General features: G+C 44.8%; 1 protein-coding gene across 1 annotated transcript; it reads left to right on the forward strand.

Annotated features, from left to right (window-relative positions):
• Positions 1-418: 418 nt before the first annotated feature.
• ZNF518B (zinc finger protein 518B) lies at positions 419-17,695 on the forward strand. The gene is made up of 2 exons (XM_068543225.1): positions 419-505; positions 10,971-17,695. Exon 2 carries the CDS (start codon positions 11,146-11,148, stop codon positions 14,392-14,394), a length of 3,249 nt encoding a protein of 1,082 aa, XP_068399326.1. The 5' UTR covers positions 419-505; positions 10,971-11,145; the 3' UTR covers positions 14,395-17,695.
• Positions 17,696-20,154: the final 2,459 nt, after the last annotated feature.

Below are 20,154 nucleotides of genomic sequence, written 5' to 3' on the forward strand. Positions count from 1 at the left end.
GAAAGAATTTGGACGCTGGAGATCTGAGCTCCTTTTCTGCTCCTGGACTTTAAGCTCCACAAGGGCAGGGAGCAAAGACGCCCTCCTCTTGGACCCAGCGCGGGCACACAGCAGGGGCCCACCACCGCTCTGCTGGGCCAACAATGAAAGCGGAATCAGTTCTTTTGCAGGGAGGCTCCGGAGCTTGCGGACATCCAGGCCAAGCATGGACATTGCGCGCAGTGGATGTGGACGCGTTCGGGCGAGCTCTGAGTCCAGGACCGGGGCTCGGTTAGGTCTTGGGCTCCGCGCCGCGCTGAAACCTGGTGAGGGCGGGCGCAGCTTTAGGGACCTCGGGCGCCAGCTGCGCTCCAGCCGAGCCTCTGCACGCACACTGCGCACGCGCGGCGCCGCCGGGCTCCGCCCCCCGAGTAGGGACCTACAGCGGGCGGCCGCGGAGGCGGCCGCGGTGGCCTGCGGACGGCGGTGTAGACGCTCCTTCCCGGGACCCCGACCCGGCGGCTCGGTGAGTGGCTGAGCGGGAGGGCTAGGGCGCTGGGTCCGCGTGCGCGGGGCGCGCGGGGCCGGGGTGCGGAGGGGTGGCGTGGGGCCGTGCGGGGCAGGGACAGGACGAGGCCGCGCAGGGCAGGCAGCCGGGGCCGGGTGCTGCGGGGCTCGGCCCCGCGTGCCCGAGCCGCCGGCCGGCGTCTTGGCAGGAGGCCCCGGGGCAGACGGGTCGCGGCAGCGGGCCCCGGGCTGGGTGCGGAGGAGAGGGCGGCGGCCTGGAGGGGAGGGGAGGGGGCGTCGGGCCGGGGGTGGGGGGAGGGGCGCCCGGCAGGGGGCTCTCGCCGGCCCGGGGACAGGGAGCACGGACCTCGGGGGCCGGGGGTGGCGGCGGGTGCGCAGCCGGCGCCCCCCACTCGAGCGCCTTTGTGCCGCGGCCGCGACCCTGTAGGCTCGCCCCGAATGCCCCGGGTCGCGACCCTTGGCGGCGGCGTCCGGGCTGCGGGACGGCCGGTGTGGAGCCGCCGAGCCCGGCCTTCTCCACCCGCCCCCAGCGTTTTAAATGATGCATCTCCTGGGAGAGTTCCTACCGGTCGGCTCCGAGCAGGAAGTGTCGTCAGGAGGCCATTTTTAAAGCCTCCTGCGGGCCTCGGAGGTCAGCGTTGACGTGGTCCGGTTTTCAGTGGTTAGAAGAAACCCCTGCGACCCCTGGAAGGGGCCCAGACGACCCCTGGGGACGAGGCTGTAAACCCACTGTACCCGCGCCTTCCCTTCCTAGCAGCCGCGCTGTGAGACGTGGACGGGCCTTGGATAACGTGTACCGTCGGTGTGTGTGCCAACAATAAACTTGAAAACCAGACTGGCATTGTCGTTCCTTGGGAGTTTTGGGGCATGTGCCCGGGAATGGGCTTGTCCATCTTTTGCTGGTGAGGGTGTAAAGGGAGGATAAAGATGAAGGCGTGACTCGGTTCTCAATGCTGATGTCACTCTTTGTGGGCTCTCCCCCATCTCAGCTGCCCTTTTATCTTGTTGCCTTGGGGTCCTTGGGCAGTTTGAGGCCAGGAAACCACGCAGGGTGCTAAAGAATGAAAATGCCTAAATCGGAAAGGGAAAGCCAAAGGAGAGAAGGAAAGAAAACACTTAAATTCCTCTATATATGTTGGTTATTCCGTGTATCCCGTGAAAATACCCTTGATTTTAAAAACTGGGGTAATGAACAGTTGATCAACCTAACATGAAAAATTAGGAAGTGAAATACTGAGCACTGTGTCCTGATTAAAAACAAACCTACACAGCTGAACTGTTGTGTTCGAACCCTTAAACATTATCCCTTAAGCTTAGAATTGAAGTCACCAAGAGTGGGAAAACCGTGGTCTCCAGGAGCAGGCAGGACTTCCTATAAAAAAGCAGAGAGAATCGGAATGTATTTCTTTATCTCTCTCTGAGTCAGGTATGCAAAGTTCATTCCAACCCCTGATGTGTGTGCACAGCAGGAGATACTGGCCCAGCAATTGACGATTTAAAAACCAATATCCCAATATAGTCTATTAAGGTAGAATACAAATGTTTGGCTTTCTTAAGTTATATCGGTGTTATCTTTAACCTAGGATGCATTTTTTAAATGTTTTTATTTCTTGGATCTAACATAGCCTTGAAAAATAACACTTTTGTAGGTATCCAGTTTTGTTGTGCTGTTAAACATTCATTGTAAGGTGCGTTGTGAGAACAGACAAAGGAGGGCATTATTTTATTTATTGGGCCTCCTCCCTGATTTTTAAAAATCCAGTAATAGCAATTAAAACACACACACATCTGTCTACTGGTCTGTGTGCTTTAAAGTAAGGGGATCTGGACCAGTTTAAGAGGAAAAAAATAACAAAGAACATTGTTGTTGTCGCCAGGAAGGCTGATGTTTCTTTCATTCATTGACTCCATTCAGCCAGTGCTCGTTGAGTGCCTGTGTGACCAAGCCCTGTGCCGTTGACTGTGATAAACAGGGTCGTCCTCACCGGTGATGTTTCTCAGTCTTGATTGTTCTCAAGCTGCCGGGCATAGACTGCATTTTCTTTGTTCACATATTCAGACTTGGCCAGCTACAATCTCCAGGATCCATCCTGGGAGTGAAAGTGGCTAGAGCCCCCCAGATGGAGACATTCTCATCATAGGGTGGGGAGTGGGGAGGCATCAGAATCACCTGGGAAGAATTTAAGCCACAGGCCCTGAGCCCACCCCAGGAAAAGCACAGTCTGATTCATTCATTCACCTGAGTCCTGGGAAGCCTTTCTTCCCTTTTCTTTTAAGCTCCCTTGCTTGAGAAGCACTTTGGGGGCTCATTCCCCTTATTTTCTAGAAAAGTGCATGAAGAAACCAAGGCTACATGGGCCCAGCACTTAGACCCAAGTGCCTGGCTTCTGTCGCAGGGCCCCTTGTGCGCTGCCTTGCTGCCTCCCAGGGTTCTGAGCGTACACGCCTATGCCAGAGCCTGAGGTTGACACCGGCTGGGACTCGGTGCCTGAGAAGAGAAGGAAGAGCCTATGGGACTCTCCGTGCTTTTGACTCAATCAGCAGCTCAGTGGCTCCGGGCAGGCAGTAAGAACAGTGCCCAACTATGCAGTTCAGAGCCTCACACGGCAGGGTAGCAGAAAAGACAGAATTTAGACTAGATGCCAGCCGACCAACTCCATGACCTTAGAAAAGCCACAGTATCTCCAGATCTTACAAGAAGCAGGTAATTGGAGGTAATTGGTACTTTGAGGAGTAATGGATGTAACGTATGAATCCGCCTTCTCACACACCCCTTCCACCTGACTCGGGCCACGGTGCTCCAGGATTGGCAACACAGCCAGCCACTGAGAGCACCCCGGTCAGGTCACTAGTGTAGCATTTACCACTTTACTGAAACCACCCGTTTCCCTCTCTCCATCTCCTGATCCCACTCCTTAAAGACAGCAGCCTGCGGCGGGTGTCGGGTACACAGCCCTGGCTCACGCTCGTCATACTCACACCATGCCAGGCACATTTCAGTTTCCGAGAATCTGCAGTGGCTACTGTGCTTACACACTCCACAGACAGCATCAGTGAGAATGTTTCCAAGGTCAGATGGCCAGTAAGCAAGGGTAGGAGCCAGAGTCTCCCTGCCTGCTCACACCATTACAGTTCAAGGCAGTGGCCTTGCCTCACCTCCGGGCACCCAAAGGTGGATCGGATTGGTATAGAAAAGACTGCACAGGAGTGCTGATAATGACCCTGGCCATTCCCCCATATGCTCCTCTCTACCTGTAACGTCCGGTGGTGGTTCTCAACCTTGGCTGCACATTAGAACCACCTGGGAAGCTTTTAAAATTCCCAAAGCCTTCCACCCAACACAGTGGAGCCCAGGCATCATTATTTTTAAAGCTCCCCAGGTAAATTCTCTGTGCAGGAGGGCAACTAAACATCAAAGGGACCTCTTTAAATAAGTTTAACATATTATGACAAGTTGATTACCTTGATTCAGCCAAGGTTAAGAGTCACTGATTTAGTGGGAGATAATTCTTCTTTGTTTAATTATACTTTTTATTAAACTCTTGCTCCATTTCTTCTACAAAATTTTGACTTTAAGGCAAAAGTCGGGGGAGGGGGGGAGTACAAAGACACATTTGTCCTTCATTTTTATCACCTTTAGAGACCTGAAGTTGCTAGGTGTGTTTAATAACATAGAATTTTGTAATACTGCTTGTAGTACTACCTTGTTTTTACCTTTCTTTAAAAATGCTAACAAGAGCATATTTGCCTCTTAAATTTTTTTCCATGTATAGAACTGTAAGTTTTAGACTTTAAAAACTCTAGCACTAGTCATATTCTTTCTTTAGAAATGTTGTCTCTTATTTAAACTATTTAAAAAAACTATAATAATAACTTCCTTTGTTCTCTGGTGTAGTTTCAGTTCACGTGCTCAGCAGTGTCATTCAGTCCCAAGGTAACTCCCTTTGTAGACTGGAGGGTGGGAGAGAAGATCCTCACCTCCAGCCAGAGCACTCAGCCAGAGACCTTTATCTCATTAGGCTCGTTTGTTAAACTAAGATTCTGCTTCTCTGGGATTACTGGACTCTTCTACATTGGAAGGAATCTTCAACAGAAATATGTTGACTTATTTGTTGTCAAAACATGTAGTTTGCCTGCCGAGCGTAAGGCTGCCTGCTAGCTGCATTATACCATTTCCTCACATCAGCCATGTAAATCAGGCATTATTCCCATGTTACAAGTGAGGAAACTCAGGCTCAAAGAGGTTGAGTCCAGAATGACACGGCTTCTAAGTCAAAAACCTAGGTTTCAAACCTTGCTCCTGAGACCCCAAGGTGATTGCCCTTTTCACTCTATTGCACTTTTCATCTGCAAAGCTGAGGAATCAGAACAGGGGCTCTGGCTCTTGTTCAGCCTTCTTGCCTCATTGTGTGCTGCAAGTGATACACTTGGTTTCAGAAGGAAATCTAAGGTCTCAAAGGTGTACGTTTGTCAGCAACATTTGGAAGTATTTTTTGCCATCAAGATGGCCATCAGTTTTCAGTTCAGTCATTTCAAGTGCACGATAGATTAGCAAAAAGAAAATACTTCATTGATTTTTTCATTGTTTAGATCTATTTACCATTCAATTCTGATTCTTTGTAATTGTCTGGAAAAGTTCTTGCTGAGTGAGGCAACAGTTTATTCTTAAATACTAACTTAACTGGAGAAATGTTGGCAGTTTACATACCTAATGTTGCATTGTTTCACTGATCAGGTATCACTCGTTTACATGCTAATGGTCATTTAGGAGTAGACTGTTTTAAAATTTTGGTTACTAGGAAACGTTAGTTAGACTAGCCTTTGCTATCTGTGGCTAAATAGACAAAAGGAGCAGAGAGAATTTTGGAGTGCATGTGCCACCAGACTGAGTGCTTTGCATGCACGATCCTAGTTTGCTTCTCCTGATTACCCTTTAAGTTTGATGATATTAAAGCCTGTTTCCTTGCCTGACAATAAGTAGAGAGAAATCACTTGCCTACGGACCCAGCAAATAAGGGACAGAATCAGTTTGAACTACAAACCTGCCAACTCCATTCCCTCTGCTCCTCATGGGCGGAGCAGCTGCATTCCTGCCCTAGCCGTGGATATGGTAGAAGCCACAATGAAAAGATTTCTGGAAGAGCTTCCTAAATTTGCTTCAGTGTCCAGAAAGGATACAGTCAGTCAACTAAAATTTGCTGAGTTTGCTGGGCATCTCTCATGAACAGAAGATGTATGTGATGATCCACGTAGCATGCACATGATTTAATTGTCTAGCCACTGCTTTTAAACTTTTCTCACTAACATCTGGTGTGGGGACACGTTCATTTGCTACAGGGATAATTCACAGTTCAACTGGCCTTGGAGAGGAAAAGGCCGTTCGGTAACTATCAATAGATTATATGTAAGCCTAAGTTGTAATGAGCACTCTTGTAGTTAAAGCATCTTTTCCATGGTGATTATAATCACCTGTTGGCCCCTTTGCCACTAAGGCGAGGTGGATGGTTTGGTCCCAGAGGTAAATTATCTTTTAGACTGTACAGCCAAGCAACTATAATTAAAATTATAAAATGAGATTCACTGTGTATTCCAGAAAAAAGCAATTTCCAGGCAGCAAAGAAGCCTGTATTTTAGCCCCTTGGACTATTTATGTGATAGGCATCATTTCTTCTATTTTCTTCATAAAAAAGGGAGAATAATACTCTTAATAGTTTTATGTGTAAGTAACTTATATAAGCACTTATAGTCACACTGTCACATTTAATCCTCACGACAACCTTGTGAGGTAGGTACTGTCTATTTTCTATTTTACAGGTGAGGATTCAGACAGTTTGCTCCAGGTCAGACATCTAGAAAGCAGTGGGACTGGGATTTGAAACCCTGTAATCTGATTCCGTGATCTGTAGCTTTAAACACTATTTTACTGCTTATTGCTCTTCTAATTCTGTTGAGCACTTGATGTTTCCGGTATTTAGAAGTCAAATGCTTCCTTTTTAATAAAAACTTACACAACCTTCATGATTTTTATAGCCCTCAATGTCACTGGTTTCTAACAAACTCTGTTTTTCTCCATCTGTCCCCATGATAAGTTTTTAAGAAACCAGGTCAGGTGAGCTCAGAGTCAGAAGGAAAACCCACCAGTAGTGGATGCTGCCCTTAGGCTTTTTCCCCAGAAAAGACAAGACTCAGTCTAGAGGAAGCACATTTGTCACACATTGTGTCCCTCCTCTTTGTGTGTGGAAGCCGCCTTTGTCTGATGCTGGAGATAATTCTGCGTTAAAAAGCTCACTTTTTGCTGTATAAGGCAGACAACTTAACATTAAGTAGCTATTTTATTATTGTGTCCAGAGTTAATAATACTATTTTCTGTGTTGTCGAGAACCTTCCTCAATGAACTTTAAAAAGTGTACGTCTCTAGTTCTAGGAGGTCAGATGCAGAGGTTTTGTGACAGGTGTTGTGAGTGTGGAAGGTCGGTGATCACTGACACTGGTGTTAATCGTGATTGATTAGTGCCCCCAGCACCTGGCACACACACGGCCCTTTATCTACAGTGTTTCATGTAATCCTTGGTCATCAGTCCACTGGACAGTAATCTGCCAAGAGGACCCCGCTTCACAGGTGGTTGTACCTGAATGTGAACCAGGTAGAGAAAGGTGTATGGAGGGAACAAGGTCTTGGGAGCCCATTTACTCAGGTGTGCTTAGTGTGGCCTCAGGAGTGTCCAAGTATAAATGCCAACATCAAAGCCATCTGAGTTCTTCTGTGCCACTGCGTCCATTTACCTCTGTCTTGGGGTGCTACATCTGAGATCTTTTTCACCCACAACTAGCTCCACATGTTGCAGTGGCCAAAGAGAACTTTGTCTGCTTGTTTTGAAGAAGCCTGACATCTTTGTCACCTGGACGGAGGGAAGTACCAAGGTAGAAACATGCGTTATTTTGAGAATGGTTTAAAAGCCAAGAAGGCCCTTTCAAACAGGTGACGTAATTGGGTCATAGCCTAGTGTCCTGCCTCCCCATTAAACTGCATTTGCTAATCACAGCCTCATGCTTCATATTGACACTTGCTTCTGTGGATTCCTGATTCAGAATAACTGCTGAGATGGTTTTGCAGAAGCACCACCAGGAGGCTTCTGCATTACTGAGGCACCAAGCAGGCTTGGTTAGTTCTCTAGAGAGAACTCTCCTCCAGCAGGATGCTCTCCTCTTCTTGCTAAGGTATGTGATTTTACCGTTCAGTCTGAGATTTCAAGTCTTCAGTTCCAGGAGGAATGACACCCCCAAGTTTTAAAAGGATTTGGAGAGAAAATGGCAAAACTGCCTTTTGTGATTTTTTTTTTTTAAAAGAGTTGGTAAGCAGGTTGTACCAGGCAAGTAAATTACTTTCTTTTCTTTCCTCCCCCTCTTTCTTTTTCCCTCCCTGCCTCTTTCCCTTCTTACCTCTTCTTCTCTTCCTTCTTTTCCTCTTCTTCTTCTTCCTCCTCTTCTCTTCTTCTCTCTCAGGATTATGAGGCTGGTAGATCAGATATGTACATATTGGCTGATATGCACCTCTTGTGAACAGAATTGAGACAGGAAAGGAGCAGATTAATGACTGGTCTATCAGGGATTAAGTTGTTTGTAGCTCCAAGGTCAGGATATAAGGAAGTTACAGGAAGGTTGGTTTCAGTTTTATTTAAGGGTAAATTCTGGACAGTGATAACTATGTGAAAATAAAATTAGCTGCCCGAAGAGAGAGGGAGTTTGGCTCATGGTAGTATTAGAGCATCAGCTGCATGACCAACTGGTGAAGATGTTTTAAAGGATTGAAATGTTGCTGGGAGTTTCAACCAGTGATTTCTGATGCTGGCTTTTCATCAGAATTATATGTAGTGCTTTTACAAACCATAAATGTCTCTTCTCCTTCCCTCTCCCACTGAGATTTAGATTGATGAGCTTTGGGGTGAAGCCCAAGAATGTCTATTTTAGCTCTGATTCTGCAGCTCCTCCAGATTCAGGAACCACTGGACCAGATCCCCTTAAAGCCTCTTTTCAGCCTCTGCATTCCTTGGGCCAGTGGTTTTCTTAGGCTCTGGTTGCAGCCATTGCGTCCTCTGTTTTAGCAGGATGGAGATGCCAACTTGAACATGTTGACAATAGTAGCATTTTTAGATGATAAAAAGTCTGCGACTTCAGGGCTAAGCATTCATCTATGTGAGCATGGAAGAGTGAGCAGATACAAATGGGTGGCTGGCTTGAGGTCACTTCATTAGTGCAGAAGTTCTGGGTATCACTTCTGTCTCCTTTCACTAAAGCCAGTTTACAAATCCAGAAAGTGAAGTGCGTCAGCTTCTCCCAGTGACTCCTTTGAAAGCTCTGCCTGCTGTATATGTACCAGGAGTGCAGAGGAAAATGACCGTCCTTGTCTTTGCCCATGGCTGTCAGTTTGCAGTTTGAGGCATCCACGTGTCCTGTCCTGTGCACAGTCCCCTTGCATAGGTGTGTGTTTGAACACTGAGGGGATAGGTTTGCACCTTGCAACCCCACAGGCCTCTGCCCGCTTGGTGTGTATTACATACAGACTTGGGGTGGGTCAAGTCTGATTGCGTCCCTAGATGCTTGATTGCACGCTGGGAGTTGTTTTTGAAAGGAGGCAACTGTCTTTTGCAAAAGCAAAATAGGAAAAGATACTACTGCAAAAGAAAATAAAGGTTGTCATCAATGTGGTACGTTCTTACGGTGCTTTCCAAAAATGTTTTTAAAGGCAGGTTGTATGCTAGATCTGGATACACAATAATTGTTTCTCTCCACCCCACAGCAAGACCTTCTGCTCCCCCAGGTCGGCCTTCCAGACTTACTTTGTACAGCTCTTGGCCTATTAGCAGGGTGCCAGAAGGAAGCTGCTAATTCCCATTCGTATCGCTGCCCATCATTGAACAAGCACTTACTGAGGCCTCTGTGCGCCTCTTGACATTCAGGGAAGTGCTTTAAAATTTTAAAAGTGTTGTCTTGTATTGTTTAGGGTTTTAGTCATCATGGCAGGACTGTGGAAGAGGTTGGATAAATACCCGTAATTCTGATTGCCAGATGAAAAAATTGAGGCTCAACAGGTTGAAAGTGTTTTTTTTAATAAGGTCATAACAGAAAGGCTTTTAGCAGGTCCCAAACTGGAGTGGTTTTTGTTTAGTTCTGTGTATTCTGAAACAAGAATGCGTAGTTACAGATAATTACCTATTTTTATGTAAAAATCACTGCATTACACATATTGTGGTATTGGCTCTAGAAAACAGGAGCTGCATTCCAGGCCGCCTTACTCTCTCTCCCCTGTGTCCTTGCTGCCATGGTTTCGCTCTCTGAGACTCCGGTCCCTGTAGCAGCCAGAGGCAGTGGCTGGAATATAGATCAGATCATGTCATGTTCTGTTGCTGCTCCAGTCTCTCCCCGGGTCTCCTCCTCACGTGGGGAGAAGCCACATCCTTACAATGCTGCACCATAGATCTTCCCCTGCCCAGTACCCTCCGGCCTTTCTTGCTCATTGCCCCCCAGCCTCAGCCTCCTTGCTGGTGCTCCAGTGCTCCAGGCCCACTTCCCACAGAGCTCCGCCCTCCTTCAGCTTGAAACGCCCTCCTCCCAGGCTGCCCAGAGGTCTCTGCTCCAGCGTCAGCTTCTCTTGAGGCCTTTCCTGACTCTCCACACCCCAGCCCTACAACTTCATCACATAGTTACGCCCTGTCCCCCTTGCCTGGCTTTATGGTTTGTTTTCCACAGTCACTTGCCACCATCTGCCAAATAAATATACAGTTTGTCTCCCCTCTCTGTACCATTGTGAGGGGAGGGATGGATTTGCTTCTGGTCACTGCCCTGTAGCGCCTAGAGCAGTGCCTGACACCTGATAGATGCTCAGTAAGATGTTGAAGGAATAAGTATTTGCCTGCCTAGTATTGGCAGGATAGTATTGTCTTCTTACCACTTGTGAAAGCAAATGGGGCACATGAGAGAGAGAGTTGGGATCCACGCCGTAACATAGTAACAAATGGACACCTGAGCCAGAGTCCTGGCTCTACCACTGGTTAACTTGTGCGTTGAGAAACTAAAATGCCAGCCTCCTAAGGTTTTAGTGAGGCTGTTATGAAATTATAGCTGTGAAATTGCTAGAATGCTCTCAGTGACACTTAAAAATAACTCACTCAGCAAAGGCTATTCTGAATGACTGCCATGATTACCCCAGTATATCTATGTTTATGGTTGGCCTAAAGTGATGACTTTTAGGGGGGCGGAGTTTGAAAATGTTTTCAGTTTAGGCTGGTTATTTGCCATTTCTGTTGTACTGTGTATCACTGTCGACATGTGTTTCAAGATAGTAGGTCAAGACTTAGCATAAAATCCCCAAGGTCATTGAAATATAGGGTAAATTTGGAAATACGTTAGCTAAACCTTAAGTTCATCTATTAATGATGCTTTGTGATATCTTTTTTCCCCTTTAGTGTTGCCTGGAATATCAGAGAATTGGAAACAGTCATATTTTGGGATCATGACCTACTGTGGTGGTTTATGAAAAAAGATAATATGTTCCTGGGAAGCCAGCTACAAAGTATACTGAAGGATGCTTCCTAAGAGTTTTATCATGTCTCTCTGGATTTCAGTGGCCTCTTTTTAGAAATGCAAATGAAGAAGATGAAGGATAGTGGACAGCAGTTGTGGACTACACAAGTGGATGACGGACACAATTCCTTGACCATGTCGCTCAAACAGCCTAATGCTAATCGAGCGACTCGCCCAGATAGACAAGAAGCTCAGACTCTTCTGTATCAAGTCTCCGAGGCAGAGGCTGCCACGATGACCGTTGCTACATGTGTGAAGTGTAAAAGTGTGTACAAGATCCCACTTCAGGATCTGAAAAGGGATACTGGGCAAAGCCAAAAGGAGGACAAATATGTTTGCTTCAAATGCAGCCTAGGTGTGGCCCCTCCCCATTTCCATTTTGTGAACAATAATCACAGTGCTACTCACATAGGGAATAAACCGGAAACCATCTCAAGTTCTGTCAATAACAAATTTAAGGTAAGGAACTTTAAGCCAGGCAAATACTATTGTGATAAATGTCGATTTTCCACGAAGGACCCTCTGCAGTACAAAAAGCACACACTTCAGCATGAAGAGATTAAATTCATTTGTTCTCACTGCAGCTACATTTCCTACACTAAAGGGGAGTTTCAGAGGCACTTGGTGAAACACACAGGCATTTTCCCTTATCAATGTGAGTATTGTGATTATGGTGCTATTAGAAATGACTACATTGTCAAACACAGGAAGAGAGTCCACGAGAAGGCTGGTGGAAAACGGCTGCCCAAAACCATTGCCAAGCTGGAGCCAAAAAGAATCAGTGCATCCAAGCAAAACCCAGAGCTTTTAAAAGCTTCCAGTCCAAGGACTGCGTTTCAAAATAAGTTGTCAGATCAACTTTCAAGGTTCTCCCTCCATTCAAATAAAGACAGAATGCACAACATAATGTTATTACCTGAATCAAAGGAGTACCAAAAAGATGTCGTGTGCATTCCAAATAAAGTGACGCTGTCAGAGCCCAATGAAGTCAACCTGTTTGAGAACAAAAGTGTGGAGGTGGAAGTGTTATCCCCTGCAAAAGAGCCTGTTCAGCCGGGAATGCCATTAACGGTTGTGGCACCAGCGGAACTAATCGTCCCTGCAAACTGTTTAGCCCAGTTGATAGATGTGAAGGTTGTCAATGGAACACAGCAGCTTGTGCTGAAACTGTTTCCTCTGGAAGAAAATAATTGCCTTGCCGCTGGTGGGGGTGATGGAGGTAATTCTGAACGTGTGACTAAAGAGAAAGATTCAAGGGAACAGGAAAAAATGGCTTCTGCAGAACAAACAAAGTCACTAATGATCGAAGGGAATGTTGGAAAACTTGCAGGCATCCATAATCTTCAATCATCAGTTCAGAAACAACTTAAAAACGTGAAATGGGTAAGGTCTTATGACTTTTTCACGTCAAATTCTAGCGTGCACAGTGGTGGAGAATCCTTTCTCAACCCTGATAGAGTTGAGGGTTTGCAGAAAAAAGGTTATACATATCCACAAAGAACTGCTCTTCCTTCCATTGCCTTAAAAGGTCATTCTCCATCATCTCTAATAAAAAATGGTATTTTAAGTGGTCTTGGAACTACGTCAAACTCTTTTCCATATAAAGCTGCCGTTTCTTTTACTGAAGATGGAAGAAATTTACACAGTGACTCACAGCAGTTATTTCCTCTTGCTGCATCGCCTGCAACCATTTCCTTCTCTGGAGAAAAGGACTCACTGCCCCTAAGTAAAAAGGACGTGGAATCTAGAAATGAGATCAGTTTTCCTGTAAAAATGGCTCCCCCTAATAAGAAGCTGAAACATAACCAGACACAGGAACACAAGGCAGTTTCAAATACAGGCCAGATTTCCTCTCAACCTAAAAGTGAGTATTTACACATAAACATAGCGGGAGAAGATGGAATCAGATCTCAGCAGTCTGGGGATAAACCTTTGGAATTAAAGAATTCTGAAAAGACTAATGACTCCTTTGAAGGCCCAGTCATCTCATCAGTGTTTTCTCTGAGCTCTGGATCTGAAAACGTCCCTGAGGGCATTAAGTGGAATAGTTCAACGTCCAAAATAAAGTCAATTGAACTCTTGCGCAGAAAGATAGCCCAGTTAATTGAATCCTGTGGCAAGCCTTCATCTTTGGCTGCAAGTAATGCACATCGTCATTCTGTAGGGAAGGCATCTAAGGTCACTTCGAAAGCTACCTCTGAAGGTATTCAGGAAATCAACATGTCATTTACCAGCACTGGCTATTCCACAGGTACTCTCCCGAAACCTCGGGATGACGTTGGTATTAATGGACAGCTTACTCATCAGCAGATATATCCGCATCTTGTAGAAGGCAGCAGTGGGAAAACCGAAAGCGGAGTAACCAGGAAGCCACATTTGGCTCCTCCAGTATTGATCCCGAAGGGGGCTGTGTTGAGGGTTCTTAATTCCTCTGAGAATTCCCACATTATAGAGGCTACATGTGAAGCACCTGTCAGCATCCCCTGCAGTGAGACACAGTTAATAAAACCCATTCCGTTCTGCCCAGTGAAACAGACAGACTTGGACTTACAGTCTTCGACAAGTGAAAGTGGGCCAATAGACATGTCCCAGAATCATGATCTATCTCTTTGGGCTAAATCAAGAAAAGAGAGTGCTAATTGTAGCACCATGCTTAAAAAAACTGGACTCCTGCATGGACAGCAAGGAAGCAGTGAAATGAGTAAGCAAGGGAAACTGTTTTCCAGAAGTCTTCCTGTAAGTAAAAATAAAACCAAACAAGTCAACTCATCCAAGAAGAAAAGCAAAATTCAGGCTGATCCCAGCCGCTGTTTCAAGGATCCTTCCATTTTTCAGGTTGCAAGACAACTTCGACTGATAGCAGCTAAACCAGACCAGTTGATCAAATGCCCCCGTCGGAACCAGCCTGTCATCGTGTTAAACCATCCTGATGTCGACTCACCAGAAGTATCCAATGTGATGAAGGTAATAAACAAGTACAAAGGCAACGTCCTCAAAGTGGTCCTATCAGAGAGGACTAGGTGTCAGTTAGGCATCAGGCGGCATCATGTCCGGCTGACCTACCAGAATGTGGAGGAAGCCAATCAGATAAAAAGGCAAATGATGTTGAAAATGAAACTTAAAAAAGTTCATAAAAACAACTACCAGGTGGTGGATTCCTTGCCTGATGACTCATCACAGTGTATATTTAAGTGCTGGTTTTGTGGACGGCTCTATGAAGACCAGGAAGAGTGGATGAGTCATGGCCAACGGCATTTAATAGAAGCAACTAGAGATTGGGATGTTCTTTCTTCCAAGGGCAAATAAGTGAAAAATTGGTCTTGGAAGCAAATTGTTTTTCTTACTTTTAATTGATTCTGGTTTGGTTTGTTTGGTTTTGTGTCCCTCCCTGACTCTGTAGGATAATACAGACTGCAGGGATGGGAGGTTGGTTCAGTCTTCAGGTCTTCCTGGGAATGTGGAGAGCCTGGTGTCTGAGACTGGTGACTGGACGTCAGAAGGTGTCTGTGGCCCCCGAGGAAGTGCACACAGATTCACGTGTATGCATTTGTCTGGGGCAAAGGGAAACTTTGAACAGATTTTCCATGGGATCTGAGACTTCCCTTTGGTCAGCAACCTTTTTCTGCATAGATAAAAATCATTTCTAATCCATTCAGAGGGGTAAGTTTAGAGTGTTGTACACATGCTCTTTATATAACAAAATGCTACTGAAGAATTAAACCCAGGTCTTGGTGTACACATCCACTTTTTTTTTTTTTTTTGCATTAACTCATCTCCTGAATATTTGGTACATAATGGAAAGTATATTTTCTACTTTGTTAGTTATCTTAAGTTTGGTTATAGAAAAGTGGCCCTTCTTTTAAATCCCTCACCCACTCTGCAGTGTTGCTAAGTGTTCTCTATAGCACAGAGAGTTGGGCTTTTGTTGACCCTTTTAAAGAATAATTCCAAAGGTTGGCCTGAATTTACTACAACAGCAGGTGTTGTTAGGGGAAGAAAGGAACATTTTCAGGCTTTTGCTTTCTTTTTAAATACCTTGGTTTATGACAGTTGGGGAGGGAATGTGCCTTTTTGGGGGCGGGGAAGGAGAAGAAAGGGTCACAGAGGGAGAATATCTAAAATTATCTCCTGTTTGCCCTTACCACTCTCACAAAAGTCAAGTAAGTCTTAAAATGTGAATGAACAGGCTTCTTTCAACAGAGAGAAAGTTTGGGGAGACAAATCAAGATAGATAGGATTGTGATGAAAGTTGTAGCTTTAATGAGACCAGTTTTCATTTGGGAACTCATCGCAGACCACGGGTGGAACCTGCACACTGTTTTCTTTCTTCCTCCATCACCAGTGGATCACAGACACTGTCCCCCACCCCTGCCAGGTCTTCCCCTGCTCTCCCTTGGTGGGTTTTCTGAACAGGCCCTCCTGTGAAATGAGATACCTTCCCTGCTCACCTGTCCCTTTCCCTTGCTTGAGACCCCTTAAGGTTTTTCCCTGATGAAAATACTAAAAACAGGCAAGAATCAACAAAATGAACACCTCCCACCACCTCTGTTAAGCTTACAGGAATGCTGTCCCTGGTTTTCATCAGTGGTAATAACCTGCTTCTAATTTATCTCAGCCGCAGTCAGGCTTTCCCCGTTGCTCACCTTCCTGGGAAGCAGCTCCGAGAACACTCCAGCAACCCCTCCACCAGCAGGAGTCAGGATTGGGGCTGGTCTCCACAGCACCTTTGTGTGCACTAGAAAAAAGCCCACCCTCTGCACCATTGCGGCTGCTTGGGCAGATGGATGGCTTTACAAAAGCAGCTCAGGCTGGATTCTAGTCCTCACTTGCCCACGCAGCGGGGAACCGACCATAATGCAGAGCACACACAGCACAGCCGCAAGGCAGCCCCAACTCACGTGTTTTCCTCCCTTTTAAAGACTCCTTCCTTAGGGAATTGAGGGCAGCGAATGAAACGGGGCTGTTACATCTCGAGAAAGGCATGAGTGAGATTTCTGTTGTGTTGGGTAGTCAGTTAAGAGACTTTCCTGATTTTTCTTTCCACGTGGGAAAGTCTTAGATTATCCTCTGATACATCAGATCGTAATTCTTTGTAGTTGGTTCTCATTACAGATATTCCACATGGCTTGTGTATAGTTTAATACATAATCATTAAGTTGATTGGTTAGTTTTTATTGAAATTTAAAACTTGGGTTTTTTTATATGTGTATATATGTGTGTACACATATATTTTTTACCATATGAAAACTTGCAGTAGCTAATTTTCTGATTTCCTATTTTATAGTGAAGTTATGTGGGCTGGAAAAATATAAAACATTTTATATTCTAGAAATAATTTATTTTGGAAGTACATTTTTATAATGGTCTGATCTCATTTTTAGAAAATGAAAGCACAGTAGGTGATGGGTCTGATTTATATGAACAAATGGGAGTAGAAACCCCGGTGGATCATTGCAGTACAGTATTTAGTCCCGGTGCATTTCCAGTTGGTGCTTTTTTGGGAAATGGATTGTGTGTACCACTTCTGTACATAAAGGAGAGCATTCTTAAGTTTTATCCACGCATAGATCTGTTATTCCCTCCCCACCCCAGTCCCCATCATGAAAGAAGGCTCTTAAGGTGTTGAGAGACGAAGAAAAGGCTGTGCTTTATTATTTTTCTCCTTCTATACCTCACTGTTTAGTAGCATCTTTCCTGAAAGGCTAGACCGTGACCTTTCAGGAAAGATAACCATGAGTCAGGTCAGAGTGTTAAGTGTCAACATGAAACATATACACTTTGCAGCATAACTGTTTTTCAAGTATTACCTAAAACTCAGCTTATGTACTTGTACAGAGCAAAATTTTGTGAGTAGAATATGTAGCTAGGCTTTTTGAGATTTCCAGAACCGCAGTACTTTGTAAGGAATTCAGAGGGCTCCTGGAAGTCATAAAAAAAATGAGAAAGCAAAAAATGGCTGTCTTCCCTATATAAAGAACTTTAGAAAATAGCTTGTTAACATGTAGCTTAATGTCATGAAACGAACAAAATTGGAGAAGGTAGGGGCAGAACTGTGTTGAGTATTTGTCTACTCTTTCTTACCTTGATTTTGAAGGGTCTCTACTCAGTAAATGTTACTCATAGTACTTACTATTAAAATCATTTCTAACTTATTTTTTAAAATAGGTTTTCTTTGGGGGATCAGAAATGAGACAACCTTGTTATATTTATGATATGACAGTGAAAATTTTTTTAAAAAGTATACTCAGATTCTATTTTACTCAAATTTTTATCCCCAGTCCAAAACACTTTGTGAGCCCCTCTCATGGGCCAAGTGCTCTTGATTGAGCTAAACTGAACACAGTGTATTAACCCTCAAAAGTTCCATCCCTCTTTCTTAAGCCACCCCAGAAAATGAAGACGTGATGCCACTCAGCCTTTGGAATAATTTTTGAATCTGTTAACGTCAGTATGAGCAGAAAACAAAACATTGCGTAACATGTTTTAAGCATTATTAAAAAGTCCTGCATTAACAGTTTGTGTGTCTGCTGCTCCGAGTTTGAAACACGTATGTATATAGATAGAGAAGTTGGCATAAATTTTGTTAAATAAAGCAACTATAACATTTTCTCTGTTCTTTCATTTCAAACGTTAAGCAAGTTGGCTATTAATGACACAGCCTGTCTTGGGTGATATATTTCTGAACCGCATAAAGGCATCATTCTACACAATACAGGTGCTTTGAATTCCATAAAGGTATATTTTGAATTTGATGCACTGCTGGTTAACTAAGCATACCCTGAAATGAGGCCAGGTAACTTTGTTTTGCTTTGGCTTACATTCACAAGAGATGCTGGTTTGGGCAGCAGTGGCAATTTTCATGCCATGGTCAGTGTCCACATCAGAGAATGTGTGTGGGTCCTGCCCTCCATGTGTAGCCTCTCAACTAAGTGGGGTTTGGCTGGAAGAGTTCCCAAGTAGTCAGTGAGCCTGCTGGGCCATTTGAGTGTAATTGCATGGCTGATGCCATCTATCCAAATACCACTGATTATTTAAATCTGATTCTACACCTACTTCGGAAGAAAGAGTATGAGGATATTTGGAGAGGGGCATTCAGTCCCTCATCTCATTCCCAGCACCCAAGGAGTCCAAAAAAGAAGAGACTTAGACTTAAGTTGAATATTGGCAAAACCCTAAGGAAAAGATAAAGGGGAGATGATAGGAATTGCTGAAACTCACCAGTTTGGCTTAGTTAGTATCTGAGATGAGTCATCCTCTAATCCTATAGATCTAGTCTAACAACTTGTCACCTTTGGCTGGTTATTTAGGGGAGTAGCAATCAGGGCAGCAGAAGTCTGAAGGGGGATTTGTATCGGCCTGGACTTCAGGGCTGGCTGTAGTGTGACTAGAATAGGGGACGGGCAGAAACTGACTTCAAGACCAAAGAGTTGGGAAATGGCAGTCACGAATCCACCTTTTATCGTTAAGAAAACTTAAGCTCGGAAAGGTTAACACCACCTGATTCACCAGGTTTACATGAAGATGAGTAAAGTAATGGATAGGACCGTGTTTTGGCAGGAAACACTGATACCCTTTGTGTCTGTAAAGCTCTTTGCTTTACCATATAAAGAGCCTTTTCTTGCCACAGGTGAGGCTCAGCATGCGTTGCTTTCCTAAGGTTCCAACGTGTATCAGGCATATTCGTTGGGAAAAAAAAAAAAATTTTAATAAATTAAAAATTCAGTTCTTCAGTCACCCTAGCCACATTTCGAGTGTTCATTACCCATATGTGCCTAGTGTTTATTGAACAGGACAGGAAAAGGGAAAACATACTGTATTGTAAATATTAGCCTACTTGTCTGGTTTTCTTGATCAGAAGGATCGGATTTCATTTATTTGTCTCTAAAACTAGGGTAGGTCTTCCCTGGTGGCTCAGTGGTTAAGAATCCGCCTGCCAATGCGGGGGACACAGGTTCCATCCCTGGTCTGGGAAGATCCCACATGCCACAGAGCAACAAAGCCCGTGTGTCACAACTACTGAGCCTGCGCTCTAGAGCCCGTGAGTCACAACTACTGAGCCCACGTGCCACAGCTACTGAAGCCCGCACGCCTAGAGGCTGTGCTCGGCAACAAGAGAAGCCACCACAATGAGAAGCCTGCACACTGCAACTACAGAAAGCCCATGCACAGCAACGAAGACCAAATGCAGCAATCAATCAATCAATCTATAAAATAAAACTAGGGTAGGCTAGGCTAGGTTTCACTCACTCACATTTAGGGAATGCCAGTTCTATGCCAGGTTCTGTATTAATGCCCAGCAAGCAGTTTGATTTCTAGATCTATCTATACCTTAAAGAATCGGTTGCACATGTGACTTTTTGAGGTTATTATTTACTTTGCAACCTTAGTTGGTCAACCAAACAAATGTTTATTTCTCATTCACACTGTATCCACAGTCTGTCAGGGACCCAGTCTGCTGGAGGGGCCTCTCTTGTAGCTGCACCATCTGAAACCACTTGGGCTTCTCCATCACCATGACAGGGAAAAAACAGGCGAGGGTCTTGCATGGGTGGAAAACAAGGCACAACACTTCCCCTCATAACCCACTGCCCGGAATTGGTCACACAACCTTCCAAAGGGGCTATGCAGCCCCACTGTGCACAGAAGAAAAGAATAGCCTATCAACCACTGATGATTTCTGACCCGCCGGATCGTAGGGTGAGTGCTGGAGGCGTGTGAAGGGCAGCTGCTTATGTGGAAAGCAACCTGCCAATCTGATGGTTGTGAAATGGTAACAGTCTGCTAAGAGTTGGTGAAGGTATGGAGAAACGGGAACCTCAACATACTATTTGGCAATATCTAAACTTGAAAAAGCAGTGTATTGCTTTTGTTTGCATTTCCCTGATTCCTAGTGAGATAGTATACTTTTGCAAATGTGTATTGGACATTTTCATTTTCCATGTATGAACTGCTGGTATTCCTTACCATTGAACTATTTATTTTAAACTTTCAAAAGAAAATATAGACACTCCTAAAAATCCATAAAGAAAAAAAAAATGGTTTCCTTTAGGTTTGGTGCTTCTCGTG

This window comes from Eschrichtius robustus, chromosome 4 (genome assembly GCF_028021215.1).
Source record: "Eschrichtius robustus isolate mEscRob2 chromosome 4, mEscRob2.pri, whole genome shotgun sequence".
NCBI classification, from domain to species: domain Eukaryota; kingdom Metazoa; phylum Chordata; class Mammalia; order Artiodactyla; family Eschrichtiidae; genus Eschrichtius; species Eschrichtius robustus.